This window comes from Corvus moneduloides, chromosome 20 (genome assembly GCF_009650955.1).
Source record: "Corvus moneduloides isolate bCorMon1 chromosome 20, bCorMon1.pri, whole genome shotgun sequence".
Classification (NCBI taxonomy): domain Eukaryota; kingdom Metazoa; phylum Chordata; class Aves; order Passeriformes; family Corvidae; genus Corvus; species Corvus moneduloides.
Window position 1 is genome coordinate 10362081 of NC_045495.1, and position 14930 is coordinate 10377010.

Here is a 14930-nt window from a genome sequence, read left to right on the forward strand (position 1 = left end):
CCCTTTAGGCTCTGCAAGGGGCTCTGAACTCTCCCTGGAGCCTTCTCCTCTCCAGGTGAGCACCCCCAGCTCTCCCAGCCTGGCTCCAGCCCTTGGAGCATCTCCATGGCCTCCCCTGGAGCTGCTCCAACAGGTCCCCATCTTCCCTGGTGAATTCTATGAATTAGCACATTATAATCAGAATTATATGAATTTCTGGGAATTCAATGAAAGGTGCCCCAGCAGCTTTGCAGCTTCAGAGGTGACTCTGAATTCCTGTGCTGGAGTTCCTGCATTTCTCCCACTGCAAATCCAACAGCAGCTTCATCCAAGGAGAACACACAGGGCTTGGCTGCCAAATGCACAACCTGCAAGTCAACAACCTCCAGAGGGGTCACTGGAGCAGCCATGGAAACCAGGGATAGGCCACGTGGTCTGGGAGGTCACAGCCAGCACTTCCAGCCAGCAGCACGTGGCCAGAGCCACCAACACCCAGCTCCCAGCCCCAGCTCCCCATGGACTGGTGAGGGTGGGAAGGAACAGGGCCAAGGCACCCACAGCCCCATGGAACAAGGGAAGCAGCACTCCTTGGCAAGAGCCTGTTTATTGCCCAAAGTCACCCTGACAGAGGAAGTTTGGGGCCTCTCTGACCCAAAGTAGCTGAACTGGGAGCTGAGGGAGAAGATCAGGGAGGAGCACTGAGGGCACAGCCGGTCCCTGAGCTCTGCTGCACACTCCTGCTGCAGGATCCTGCCCTAAGGGCCCAACCCAGCTAAGTCAGGGCCAGTCCCCTTGGAGCCCAGCACATGGGTCTCACCCTGGGGCAGGAGAACCTCCCCAAGCCCACCCCACCCCACCAGAGATGTGACACTGAACAGCCCTGGGCACCCCATCCATGTGTCCAAGTGTCCAGGTGTCCCTGTGTCCATATGTCCAAGTGTCCAGGTGTCCCTGTGTCCCTGTGTCCATATGTCCAGGTGTCCAGGTGTCCCTGTGTCCCTGTGCCAGTGCATGCCAGGACCCAGCATTCCAGCCTTGCCCCCCTGCCCACCATAACCACCCTTCAGGAAAGGATTTCTCCCCGCTCCAAAGCAACGTCTTCCTGATTTGCCTTTCCCAAAGGCAGGAGTACGTTCCCACCATCCCCAGGTCCCAGAATGTCCCTTTCCCTGCTGGCACTGCCTGTGTCCCCATCCCACACGAGCAAACACATCCCTCCTGCAGGTGCTCTCTCAGCTCGTCTTTCCTGAAATGTCAAACACAAGGATCCAGATGAACGGATCCGACGGACCCTGCGAATGCTCCTCACCCGACTCCGGTAATGGGTCAGTGAGGAGAGAAACCTGGAGTTAATGCACTCAGCAACTGGAATATTGTGCACTGCCCTGCACAGCCCCCTCTGTGCCACTCAGCCCTGTCAGCTCAGCTTTACGGGCTGAAATAAAACCTTGGTTTAAAGCAAAGTGCAGCCCCAGGTTTCCTTTGTTGCCACAAGCAGAATTTTAAGGCTGTTTTTTCCTTCTGGAGAATTCCCATAAAAGCACACACAGGCTCTGCCTCCTCAGGGTGCCTGTACATGAAAATGGCTCCAGTTCACAACCAGAGACTGACAATGTGAACAAATGTCCCCAAGGCCACGGAGGCTGCTGGGGCAGCTGGGAGTTCTGGCTCGCAGAGCCAGGCCCAGGGAAGGGAACAGCCCTTGGCTGGTGGTCGGGTAACAAATAACCTGGCAGAGGGAACAGAGACTGGTTTGAACCAAGCTCCCTAAAAGCCAGAGCTGGCATCTCTCAGGCAGCTTCTAGAAGAGCTCAAGGCAAAGGAGAGACCCTGTTTAACAGAAGCTAAGAACTGCAAATGCTCCCTGAACGTTCAGCAGCAGCAAAGCCGGGCATGCTGGACAATGTCTGCTGGCTGAGGAGGGAAGGGATGGGTGCAGCTGGGAGGGCAGGAAGAGGAGGACCCTGTTACTCCCATGTCCCAAGCCATGGGAAGGGGCAGGGGTGCCCTGTCCCAACCCCGAGGTGGCACTGGGCACCCTCTGCAGCCACAGCCAGCAGCAAACAGCCCAAGGCAGGAGTGAGAGCAGGGGCTGCAGCTGGGACCATGGGCTGAGAGAACAGGGATTGCACCCTCTCCCTGCGCCTCGGGCTCGCTGGGTGCCCTCAGACCCTTCCCCTCCCTTCCCGCAGCCTCACTCCCTGCCTTCCCAAGACACACGGGACAGCACCAGCTGGGATTACACATCCCTCTGCTTGGAGCTGTGCTATGAACATTTCCCCCTTTCCTTGCCTGCAAGCAAAGCAGGAGGGACTGGCACAGACAGAGAAATGAGGTTTCACTCCCTCAGCAGCCAAGCGTCTTGCTGGAGCCTGGTTTGGATTGCTGTGAGGACACTGAAAGGACAGGATGGATTTCAGAGACAATAACTCCATATTAACATCATACCTGTGTCACACTCCTCAGGCTGCATTGCCAAAGGCTTCCACCACGAGTCTCATTAGCAATCCCATTAAAACAAGCACACAGCCAGTGAGAGCATTTACTGTGCAGAAGAGTCAAATTCTTCTAAATTTATAGTGGCAAAATTGATTACTGATTCTAACATCTGTTACAGATCTTACATTTAAATTCTCCTTAAAAAATCCCTCAGCTCAGAAACCTCAGGCATGGCTCCCCTCCCCCAGGAGCCACATAAATCATCTCCCTGCAAATCAAATGTGTCTCTTCATAAAAACAATTGTTCCTGTCATATATTACATAATAATCAGCACTAAAACCTGCTGAGGATGTAATTCAATGTATTTATGCTGTTTGTAATCACACAAAGACAAGGGTACCTTGGAAGACAGGGTAACGTTGGGGAAAACAAAGAGACTCAGGTAAATAGCAGCAGATGCAAGGCTGGGAATGTTTAAATATCAAACCAGTCTCTTCATCACCCAGGAATGTAACAGGAACTACCTGTGAGCAGTGTGAAAACGCAGAGCTGGAGACAGCGATGGGAGATGTTGCTCTACCCTGTGCCTTCCCCTGGATAAACCATTCCTAGCAGCTGCCAGCAAGGAATATCCAGCCATGGAACCCAGGCACTGCCAGGGTATGATATCCTAGCACAGGCAGAGGGAACTATTCCCCTTCTGATCTTTTTTTAATAAAGGAAAAAACCCCAGGCGTCTGCTCCACCTCTCCCAGCGAGCCCTGACCCCGGTTCTCCAGGAATTCCTAATCCCCTTGAGGCAGAAAAAGAGTGAGGGCTAGGTTAGATCCCAGATCCGCAGCACGTGTGGTGTGTGGTACCCAAAGGCACAGTCTGAGCTCCTGGCAGTGCCAGTGAGCTGCTTCCTTTGCTTTGTGACCCTGCTGCAAGGACAGCAAGGACAAGGTTCTGCTCCATCACCAGCTCCCGCAGTGCCACACCATCCCACCAGCCTGCAGGGCTCATTCCTGCTCTGTGCACGGCTCCAGTCTGTTGGAGGGAACGTTGGCACCTGGCCCCTGCAGGTCCCAGCAGCTCAGCACCGCCAGCCTGGCTGTGGCAGCACAGCAAATCCTGCCAGGCCAGCCCGTGATGGGACAGGAGTCATCATGAGGGAGTCAAGGAGGTACAGACAGAGGAGGTGACACCACGCCAGGGCTGGAAGATGTTCCTCAGAGCCCCAGTGACAGCAGGGACCTTCAGCCCAGAGCTCACCGAGCCCATGGACACCCATGGACCAGCAGCCGCTTGCTCAAGAGCTGTTTTACTCTCCCCAGGTAAGAGCATTCCCAGCAGGTCAGGGAGGGATCCTGCCCCTCTGCCCAGCCCCAGGGGCACCTCTGGAGCTGTGTCCAGCTCTGGCTCCTCAGCACAGCAGGGCCAGGGAGCTCCTGGAGCGGGGCTGGCGCCGGCTGTGAGGATGAGAAGGGCCTGGAGCATCTCCGTGCCCAGGACAGGCTGAGGGAGCCGGGGCTGCTCAGCCTCGAGAGGAGCCCCAGCTGAGAGGGGCCCTCAGCCCTGGGTGTCCCTGGCTGCAGGGAGGGCTCAGGGCAGGGCCCAGGCTCTGCTCCGGGGCCCGGCAGCGGCACCAGAGCACCGGGCAGGGCCTGAGCCCAGCAATTGCCCTGCACAGGAGGCAGAACTGCTGCCCTGGGCAGGGCCCAGCCCTGAACAGGCTGCCCAGGGAGGGGCTGGAGTCTCCCTCAGCGGGGATATTGCAGAGCCCTCTGGGCACAATCCTGTGCCCTGTGCTCTGGGATGGCCCTGCCTGAGCAGGGAGGTGGCACCAGGGACCCTCTGGGGTCCCCTCCAGCCTGGTCCAGCCTGGGATTCTGTGAAGGCAAAAAGCCCCCTCAGAGCTGCAGCCAAGGGATGTGAACCATGAATTGGACACGAGCTGCTCCGTCCCATCACCGTCTTTTCTCCAGCTGTTCCCAGAGTTTGGGTAGAAATCCACAAGCACTTTGTCACACTGGGTCACTGCATCCCCATCCATTTCTCAGCAGCTCAGCAGGGGATTCCCATTTGCCCCAGCCAATATTCCTATTGCTTGGGAAAACACTTGGTGGTTTATGGACAATGACCAGGACAAGTTTCCAGAGTTCCTCAGCCTGCAGAACATGGTCCAGTCACCCTGAAGGAACAGAGCCCAAACCAAACACCAGAGGATCCCAAATCTGACTGGGGGGGATGACAGCTCACAGACCATGGGTTGTTTTCCTGCTCAGCACACCTGGTTAAAGGTATTTTGGAAAAAAAAGCATCAACTTGATTCTAAAACCTCCAGGGATGGAAAATCCCCCCCTTCCCTCCTGAGCTGGACCCTCATCACCAGTTTGGAACCCATTCCTCATTCGGATATGGATTAGGAAGCAGCAATGGCTGGAAGAAACATCTTTCAGCAGAGATTTCTCATCCTGATGATGAGATAAGGATTCACACCCTCAGTGCCTGCTCCAAGCACTTGTCTATCAAGCCAAGTCACCTCTCAATCACTCTCACAAACTCAAGGCTGTCAGAGGATGAGGCTCCAAAACTCAAACGTGGTGTTTGGGAAGGGAACAGTCTGAATTTCACATGTTGATATTTTTCTTTTCCTTCTCCATTTAATTTCAGGGGTAGAGGACTCAGGACAAGAACAAAGGGAGCCTTTGGAGTCCACCTGCTGTTTAACATAAGCTCCTCTCTCAAGAAGTGCTTCTCAGCACAGAAAATTTAACATGAAGATGATTTCAATGAGAGCAGCTCTAGGAAGGATCGAACTTGCTCCAAGTAGCAGTGGACAAAGGGGGGGGGTTCATGTTGTTTGCTGCAGAGAGAAATAGCACAAAAGCTTTTTATCTTTTATTCCTGGGCTTCCTTTGAAAATGGATGTAGCAACTAATCCCCGACATGCTGGATGAGGCTGTCAGATCATCCTGGGAAAAATTTGTTTTAAATTCACCCCTTTACTGAGGCTCAAGAACTTTGTGCAGAAGTTCAGTTAAAAGCATGAAATCCATTATCAGCATGACTGGGCCAAGGCCGGGCTGGATGGGGCCAGGAGCAACCTGGGTGGGTGGAAGGGGCTCCTGGAGGTTGGAATGGGGTGAGTTTAAGGGCCCTTCCCACCCAAACCATTCCAGGACTCTGAGGTTCTATAACCACCTCACTGAGGCAAGAGGTCTGAAGCCCATCTTTGCCTGGGCCCTCCCGTATTTAACAAGGCCTGGGCTTTGGCTGGAGGAAAGGAAACAGCCAAGACAAACATCCACTCTCCTTTCTCACTTAAATCCATGTCCTTTCCTCTTCCTCTCTCCCACTTCTCAATCTGGATTACCAAACCAGAGGATTACTTTGCCACCACCCACCCTTGCAGCCCCAGTCAGGGAGCAGGGAGAGAGCAGGACGAGCAGCTCCCAAACCCCACGAGGGTGGGCACAGCAGGTACAACTCGTGTTCCTATAAACTCCCTTTGCCCACTTTCATTTTCCACTGCGCCCAGCCCAAAGCTGCCCATGGCTGCTCAGCAGTGACTCAGATGAGCTGCAGAGCCAGCTCCTCTCGGCCTGGAAGGACTGAATCAGTCTGGAAGGTTTGTAAGGCACTGCGAAAATCTGGGACTTGTGTTTGTTTCCTGATAAATTAACATCACCTTCCCAAGACAACGCAGCAGCATTCCCACCCAGCCTGGAAGAGGGCCGGTATCTCCCAGGAGCTCACAGCTGCTTTAGCTGCCACCACCTCCCGTGTTCCACAGTCTCACAGAACAGCTCCTGGGAGCTCCGGGCCAGGCGGCTGGGAGGGGAAAGGGAGAGGTGCTGCTGCCCAGGAGCACTCTGAGGTTTTGGCTACCAGAACATTGTGTTTGATCAGTGCAGGGAGTGTCCCCTCTGCTGGCACCGCTGAGGTCACACCTCCAATCTGGCGTCAGTCCTGGGCCCCTCGGGACAACACAGACCCTGAGGGGCTGGAGCCCCAGGAGTAGCTGAGGGAGCTGGAAAGGGGCTCAGGCTGGAGCAAAGGAGGCTCAGGGAGGACCTTGTGGCTCTGCACAAGTCCCTGACAGGAGGGGGCAGCCGGGGGGGTCGGGCTCTGCTGCCAGGGAACAGGGACAGGAGGAGAGGGAACGGCCTCAGGCTGGGCCAGGGCAGGCTCAGGGTGGGCAGCAGCAGCAGGAATTTCCCCATGGAAAGGGTGCTCAGGCCTTGGCAGGGGCTGCCCAGGGAGCTTTGGAGTCCCCATCCCTTGGAGGTGCCCAAGGAAGGCCTGGACGTGGCACTGAGTACCCTGGGCTGGGGACAAGGTGGGCATTGGGCACAGGGTGGACTCCATGGGCTGGGAGGACTTTTCCAATCTCAATGATTTTGGGATTAAGAGGAAAAACCAACAAACAGCAGCTTCCCCAAGAGTTCCTGATGTCCCCTGTGTGATGCTGCCTCGTGCAGCCGAGCAGGGCTGGCAGAGCAGGGTTTCACCAACTGGAACAACCATTAATTGGCTCTTGTGTTATCAGTGTTTCAAGGACCCTTCAAAGTGGAGTTGCTTGGAGGAGAAAATGCACCTGCTAGTGGAGCTGCTTTCTCCTCTCCTCTTCACCTTGACCAGGGTATTTTTAGCTGTATGGACAGACTTGCCAATACTTTCACCTTCAACTGTTTGCAAGGCGACTTCTGACAACGCCCAGTAATGAACACCCCGGGTCAAGAGAGGCAGCAGGAAAGGAATGATGGGCAAAAGCAACTTCCCAAAAGGCTTTTTCAGAATTTTGTGCCTTCAGTATTTTAGCTCCCCTTCTTCCCACAGATTCCCCTGCTCACAGAGAATTTAGTTTGCACTCGATTTCAGTACCCTCAGAGTTTGGCCTGAGGTTCTGCAAAAGAGCAGCTGTACCTCCACACACAAAGCACCTGATCACGCTGCCCGCTGCCTTTGCAGCAGCAAGTGCCACTCAGTGCCTCTGAGTCTCACAGATCTACTCATCTAAGTTCACTTGGCAGGGAATGGTCCAACACTGTCATCCGAGAAGGCAGAAAAACTCATTATTCCAACAAAACCTCATTATTCAAAGGCAACAGCGTCTCTTGGCTGTTCATCCCAGCAGGTAACGTGTCAGCATCTGCCAGATCAGTAAACACAGCCCTGGCTTCCATCAGAGCAGGAACAAGAGAGGCAGACATGCTTGTGAGGCACTGTTCTTACTCACTCACGTGCTGCTGGGCCCAGGAGTGCTTCATTAATTACTGCACAGCTCCCCTGTCACACAGAGCCTGAGCTGCCACCGCCCCAGGGCCCCCAGGACTCAGCTGAGTCCAACACAGTGCAAAGGCCCCTCATGCTGTGAGCTCAGATCCCCTGGGATGGGTCAATCTTCCAGAAAAAAGCAGATTTCTCTGGAGCAGGAGGGTGACAGGGCTACCAAACTCCAGCTTTAATGTCCTTTATGGCCCTTTCAAGGGAGCCTCAGAGAGCCAGAGCAAAGGGACACAGGGGATTTACAACTCTTCCCTGGACTTCCAGCTTTCCTTCAGCAGCCTGTTTGCAGTGTAACCCCTTTGTTAGGAAATCTTCTCTTATTTGATCATCGCTTCATCTCTCACAGCACTTTATGTTCACAGCATTTGCTGTCCCATCTGACACATCCTGCTCTGGAAAACCGCTCAAACCTGCTGCACTTCCCACACCTGAAGGCCCAAACCATGGGAACACACTCCCAACACGCCCAGAACCCACTCCGTGGTTCATCTAAAAGCCTCTCAAGTCTTCTGCTTCTGCAGAAAGTAGGAGCAGGTAAGGTGAGAAGGAAGAGGAAAGGTGTGGTGAGTCAGCAAAGTGCAGAAGGAAGAAAAAAGCCATTTAAAAGTCCATTCTTCAGTGTATACCTTTTCAGCCAAGGCCTTTAAGCTGTCCAGAAACCTCTGCCAGAAGTCCTTGAAGAGGGGTCTGTCAATCCTCCTCAGGCTCTCCTGGGTGCTGGCATCCACGCTGACATAGAGCTGGGTGACAGGCTCCAGCCTCCTGCAAAGGGAAAAGGGAATTGCTGCTTTCAGGAATCTGCTGCTTGACCTTGTGTTCTCCCACAACAGCAGCACCAGGAGCTGGACAGGATTCCCAGGGAAAACCACCAGAGCCCAGAGGTTCATGTCTGCCAAGTGACCACCATCAACAGCAAGGTGTTACAGCCTCAACAAACACCCCCCAGGGCTGAGAACTCACACACAGCCCTTGGCTGACAATGCCATGGTCATTCCTCATTGCACCAGGACACATTTCACTCCACTGGAGCTGTCACACATCGGGAAAGGCTTCCCAAAGGAAGGGGTTCAGGTGAGGCACAGAGAGGTTCTGCAATCCACAGAGCTCTGCCCTTTCTCCACCTTCTATTTGGCCCATGGGAAAACGTTCAACAGAAATGGACAGTGGGAGGAATTTCTTCATGGAAAGGGTGCTCAGGCCTTGGCAGGGGCTGCCCAGGGAGGTTTGGAGTGCCCATCCCTGGAGGTGCCCAAGGAAGGGCTGGAGGTGGCACTCAGAGCTCTGGGCTGGGGACAAGGTGGGCATCAGGCACAGGGTGGACTGGATGATCCTGGAGGGCTTTTCCTACCTCAGGGATTCTGTGACTCTAAATTCAGCCCTAATTCAACCGGTTCCTACTGCTGGACATGCTGAACTCCCCTGGCCTGCAGCTGGATCATCAATGACATTTTTGAAGGGATCTCAAAGCTGTTTAGAAAATAAACCCACACACAAACCAGCACCATGTTCTCCTTCCACTGCCAAGGCTCTTATTCCCCAGAAATCCTGGAGCAGAGCCTTTCTGGTCACACGTGCTGCTCACAGCACCTGGAGCCCAACACTGGGAACTTCTGAAGGGATTGAACCTCCTGTGCTGTGGGAAGAGCCCAGGTGGAGTCCGATCCCTTCCATAAATGCCAGGGGAAGGAAGGAGAAGCAGCAACACCACAGTCCATCAGCAGAAGGATCAAAGGGATTAGGAACAACCTAGAAAGGAGCTCCCTTAGAATCCCAGGATCATTGAGGCTGGAAAAGCCCTTTGAGGTCACCAAGCCCAGCCTGTGCCCAATCCCCACCTTGTCACCAGCCCAGGGCACTGAGTGCCACGTCCAGGCCTTCCCTGGGCACCTCCAGGGGTGGGGACAGACTTCCAGGATGGAGACAAACCCTTTCCCCTGCCGGAAGTGACAGAGCCAGTGAGGGTCACACAGCCACCCCTCGTGGGGGCTGCAGCATGAACAACCACATCCCAATTTACCACAGAGCCCTCAACATTTGGGGACAGCATTTTGGGAGTGTTTTGTGGGAAGGCTGTAATGAGCAGGCACCAGTCCCAGCTTCATTTGGTTCTCTAGAGAAGATGAGAAGAAATCAGAAGCTATTGTTCAGCTGCCAAACAGTGCCACCTAAAAATACACTGACCCCTGCCCACCCCAAAGGTGACAGAGGGATGAGAACTGGCCAGAATGAGACTGAGCAGAGCTTTGTGTCCAGAAAAATCCACTTAAAGTGGACGCTCAGCCAACCATCTGAGCACGTTCTCTCTGTGTGTATTTAGACAGCAAAATGAAATAACCCAGAACAAACGGAACATTTCAGGTTAAAATCTCAGTTTTGTAAACAAGTTTGTCTGGACTGGCAGCCCAAAGCCACAGACTCCAAAATGACCAAATGTTATGGGCCTAAGTGGATTGAAGTGCTCAGTTTCAAGGAATACTGAGCCAAACTCTTTCTCTACTCAGTGCTGTCTTTGCTTAATTAAAAGGGGCCCCAGTGAAGATGGAGCAGGTGCTTTTCAAAAGAAGGGCTGAGAAAAATCATCTCTTCTCAAGCCTAAGGACAGGCAGGAGCCAGACTCACTGTCAGCATGGGGGAAATGAAGGAATTAGAATTGGTCCCAGGCAATTTCAGCCCCACATTGCTCCAAACGGGGATGGTCCACAGGGCTCTGCACGGCTGGGAATCGAGCCAGGAGGAGCTGGGCACATTCTGCCAAGGGGGAACAAAAAGAAGGGGCAGCCACGGGTGCAGTGAGAACAAGGACACAGACTGGTGCTCCTGGGACACAGCTCCAGTGCAGAACTAACAGCAAATCCAGCTGGATGGTACCAGGATGGATTTGGGGTGTGAATTTCCGAGCTAGCTCAGACACCTCAGGTGAAATGCAGGACACCAAATCCATGGCATTTACACATGGACTTGGGCAGAAATCCTGAGCTGAAATCTTCAGCTGAGCCGTGCCACTCAATGAATAAATTGATTTCAGGCCACCAGCCCTGAGGTGGCTTCACCAGGCAGGACAGAGCCCACAAGGGACAGGAACAGCAATATCAGAAATGAGCATTTGCTTGTGGGCATAATAATCTGCTCATTATCGTTATTATTATTGATCATAGTGCAAACCCACATACGAGGGTTGGTCACAGCCATGGGTCAGAGACAGGAGCCAGGTAAGGGTTCAATAGGAGCTCCCCTGGTGTAAAACCTCCCTCAGTTCCTTGTGAGCCTGGGGCAGGTGAAGCTGCAGCCCAAAGAGAGGAAGAGAGGAAGGCACAGGGGGCACCCGCTGGAGCCCCTGTCCTGAATCCAGCACCACCCCAGGCCACGCTGCCCTCTCCCTGAATGGGCTGGGTTGGGTTGGGTTGGGAGGGACCTTAAAGCCCATCCTGCCATGGCAGGGACACCTCCCACTGTCCCAGGCTGCTCCCAGCCCCAATGTCCAGCCTGGCCTTGGGCACTGCCAGGGATCCAGGGGCAGCCCCAGCTGCTCTGGGCACCCTGTGCCAGGGCCTGCCCACCCTGCCAGGGAACAATTCCTTCCCAAGATCCCATCCAGCCCTGCCCTCTGGCAGTGGGGAGCCATTCCCTGTGTCCTGTCCCTCCAGCCCTTGTCCCATGTCCCTCTCAGCTCTCTTGCACCAGAGGTCACCCTGCCTATTTCAGGCCAAACTTTTGGACTACAGCTCCTCTGCTGACAGCACAGAAGTGAGCTGGGTGCCTACTTCAGTTCCCATATTAAGCAGATCATCTGCTTTGATGAGCCAAAGATCAGTTGCAATTTTTAAGACAGCAAGACTAGCATTTTATCCCCTTCTTTTTTGTTTCTTTTTAAAAAGATTCAGCAGATCCGAAAAGTGCAGCTTCAAAATAGAGTGTGTGCTCTCTTTTTAAACTGCTATATTTAGGAAAGAGCAATTTCTATCTATCAGGCACATAATACATGACTTAAAGTAACTTGATTACACAATTATTCAATCATTTGGAATGCCTTTGTGGTGTGTAATTACTCACTCCCAAATTGCCTGCGCTCCCCCCTCAGTGCCGGATTCAGACCACGAGAAGGAGTGCAAAGGAAGCTCTCCCGGGAGCATTGGCACAGGAGGGAGCTGGAATGGGCTGGGTGACACAGCAAGGCCACCCTGCACACAGCTCCCACAGCTCCAGGGCTGGACTTGCTGCTGTTCTGAGCTGCTGGGACTCTGAGGAGCCTCCAGCCTCCCTGGAGCTGCATTTCCCCACACGCTGCCCTTCCTTGCTACACTTTGATAACAGCAGCCTGGATGCTCCAAAACATCAGAAAAAGGGATTCTTTACCTTTGTAAAGACTCTGAAAGAGTTCATTATACTGTTTGGAAGATTTCACTCAAGTCCCTCTGAGGGAGGTTGAACGGAGCCCGCTTTGCTGATGAACATGTGCTTGTCACCTCTCCTCATCCTGCTGGAGGTGCTGGGCCAGACAGAGCTTTGGGCTGAGCCTTCACAGCTGCTGCTCCGGAGTCAGAACAAAGATCAGCCCCACAAGGCAATGCCTGAGCTCAGTGCCCTGCTCTGGCTGACAGAGGGACTCCAGTTATCCCTGCCCCGGGCACAAAGCACAGCTCACCCACTGCTCCCCTCCTGCCACACCTTCACAGGTGCCACGTTCCATCCTCTCCACTTTCAGAAGTCATCACGGTTTGGTTAGTGGGTACAGAAAAGAAAATCAAACTGAGGGGCAGAAAGGGATGAGAAAGAGCATGGGGAGACTGAGGTTAAAATCAAACAGACCCTGAGGGGGCTTCTTCATCACTGGTGCTTTTGCAGAGCTGAGTCCGAGGGGCCACTAAAGGGGATAAGGGCACAGGGCAGCACTCCAGTGTTTCAGCAGGAAGTTTAGCAGGGATTTCCTGCAGCTCTTACCTGATCTCCTCGGGGAACTGAGCGTTGGTGACCAGGAAGGTGGAGATGCCGTGCTGGTGCAGCAGCCTCACGAAGCGGTTGATCTGTGGGTACATGATGGGCTCCCCCACCAGGGACAGGGCACAGTGCTTCACCGTCAGGGCCTCCTCCAGGCGAGCTGCCTTCACTCCTGACACGCCTGCAAGGGGAGAACAGCCTTAAATCAACAGCGGATGGGCCCTGAGCAACCTACTCTGGGGGAAGGTGGCCCTGCCCGAGGCAGGGGTTGGCACAAGAGAAGTTTTAAGGTCCCTTCCAACCCAAACCCTTCTGTGGCTCTGTAACAAATCCCCATCCCAAATATCTGTATCCAAAACACACCTGGCACAGGGAGGGCCAAGAAGAGCAGCTGGAGCCCTCCCGAAGCACAGGGGACACCAGGCCACAGGCAGGGCCCAGGAGCAGCTCCACAGCACCCAGAGAGCAGCAGCACCCAGAGCCTGGGGCCGGGAGTGCCCTGGGCACTGCTGAGAGCAATTTGCTGGTAACACCTGAGCCAAGCTTAATAAACACCTGAGCCAAGCTTTCCACTGCTGAGACCTGGGGGATGCTGGTGAATGCTGAGACGCAAACACGCAGGGCAGCTCAACGCCACTTCAAGCAGGTGTTAGAGAAGAAGCCCAGGTCATTGCTGCTGCTGGTCCCTGTGGGCCTCCAGGAGGAGCAGCCCCCAGAGGAGCCAGCACAACTCCCCAGGCACAGCAAGGGACCACACCCAGACTGCAAACACGGAGCATGCAGCTCCACAGAGGATGTGTTACACAGAAAACCCAGCACACGGCACGGTCCTGAGCAGCCAGAGACCTTCCAGAAGGAGAACGCGAGGAGCTCAAACGCAGCGTCCATGTGCAAACAGCACATGAGTCCCATTCCTGATGCCCACGGGGGAGCTGGATGCTCCTCCAGCCCAGCCACACCTGACCAGGTGCTCAGGACCCCGGATGAAATCAGCTGCCTCCAAACAAGCTTTTGTTCCAAATCTGTCACTTCACATTTCCCTGATGTGCCTTGATGTACTTGAATCTTACCTGCGGCTTTAGATTGGGGGTTGGTCTGTTTTAAAGATAAAAAACAAAGCCTGGAGTGGGAATCCAGGTCCTCAGCTCCCCTCTCGTTGCTTTGACGCTGCAGTACAGAAAATTACAGCTCTGCTGCAAAGCCCAGATAAAAGAGGTGTTTGTGGATATTGCTCCAGCCTCACATAGCAAAGCTGGTTTGGAATCAGAGCAGGGCTCCGTGCATTTTGAGGCAGCCAGGCTCAGTCCTGAGGAAGTGACAGGACTAATGGTTATTCCATAGAAACCTGACAGCACGAAATGAGAGCTTTATTGGAGAAGAAAGCGGCATCTCAAGCACACGCTGAGATTAAAGGACTAACTTTCATATTCCTAAAACTACTGCAAGTCAGTTTTGGAATTAATTAATTTCTCTCTCTCAGCATCTTGCATCTGGACTCTCATAATTACCCTGCCAGCTCTATAAGCAGACAGAACAAAATCCCAACATTCCCTAAAGTTTGAGCGGAACTTTCCCAACAGTTTACACCAAACCTGGCACCTCCACCCAGACGAGGGAGTGGTTTTGTGCCCCACCATTTGAGCACATGAATCACCAGCCAGGCAGGGATAAACTGCCCAGGATGAGCGTGTTCCAGGAGGGCATGGACTCTCCTGAATCCCTACGGCTCTGCTACTGAAATCAGCTCCCAGCAGAGCACACAGCCAAGCCCCTGTGGTCAGCTGCCTGGAAAAGCTGATTCCAGCTGCTCTCCCACTGCTCGGTTAACGTGGGAAAGAACAGCACCACCTGGCACAGCACCCTGGAGAGGCTGGGGGCTGACTCTGGTACCCCTTCCAAGGAGCTGAGCAGCACCACAAGAGCCTGGGGCACTGGGGGATGAGGGCCCTGCTCTGTCCGTGGTTATCCATGGGCACTCCGAGGATTTCCTGGGACAGGTCACGCATTTCCATTTGGTTTCTTCCCTGTACTATCAGACTCCCACTCTCCCACTCCTGAGTTACGTTTCCATCCTGGGTGTGCCCTTTGCAAGGGCACAGAGATTTACAAGTCGCTCCCCAGAAAAACGTATCCATCAAATGAACTTCCCACCCTCGCTCCCTATCAGTGAGGAGTCTCTCCATCATTTACTCCAAGAGAGAATTATGGGGCTTTAATGGCTGTGCTCTCCACATCCAGCACAAACTGTGGCAACACTGCAGCAGCAGATGATTCATCACCACCCAGAGGCACCCAGAGTGTA

General features: G+C 53.9%; 1 protein-coding gene across 4 annotated transcripts in view; it reads right to left on the minus strand.

Annotated features, from left to right (window-relative positions):
* Positions 1-14930, minus strand: part of LOC116453857 (S-adenosyl-L-methionine-dependent tRNA 4-demethylwyosine synthase TYW1-like) — an 87826-nt gene that overhangs the window by 26807 nt on the left and 46089 nt on the right. For all 4 annotated transcript variants that reach the window (XM_032129783.1, XM_032129784.1, XM_032129781.1 and 1 more), the window contains exons 13-14: positions 12632-12809; positions 8320-8455 (exon numbers count right to left, since the gene is read on the minus strand). In XM_032129783.1, the coding sequence (XP_031985674.1) occupies positions 8320-8455; positions 12632-12809 (314 nt within the window). The remainder of the gene's footprint in view (positions 1-8319; positions 8456-12631; positions 12810-14930) is intronic.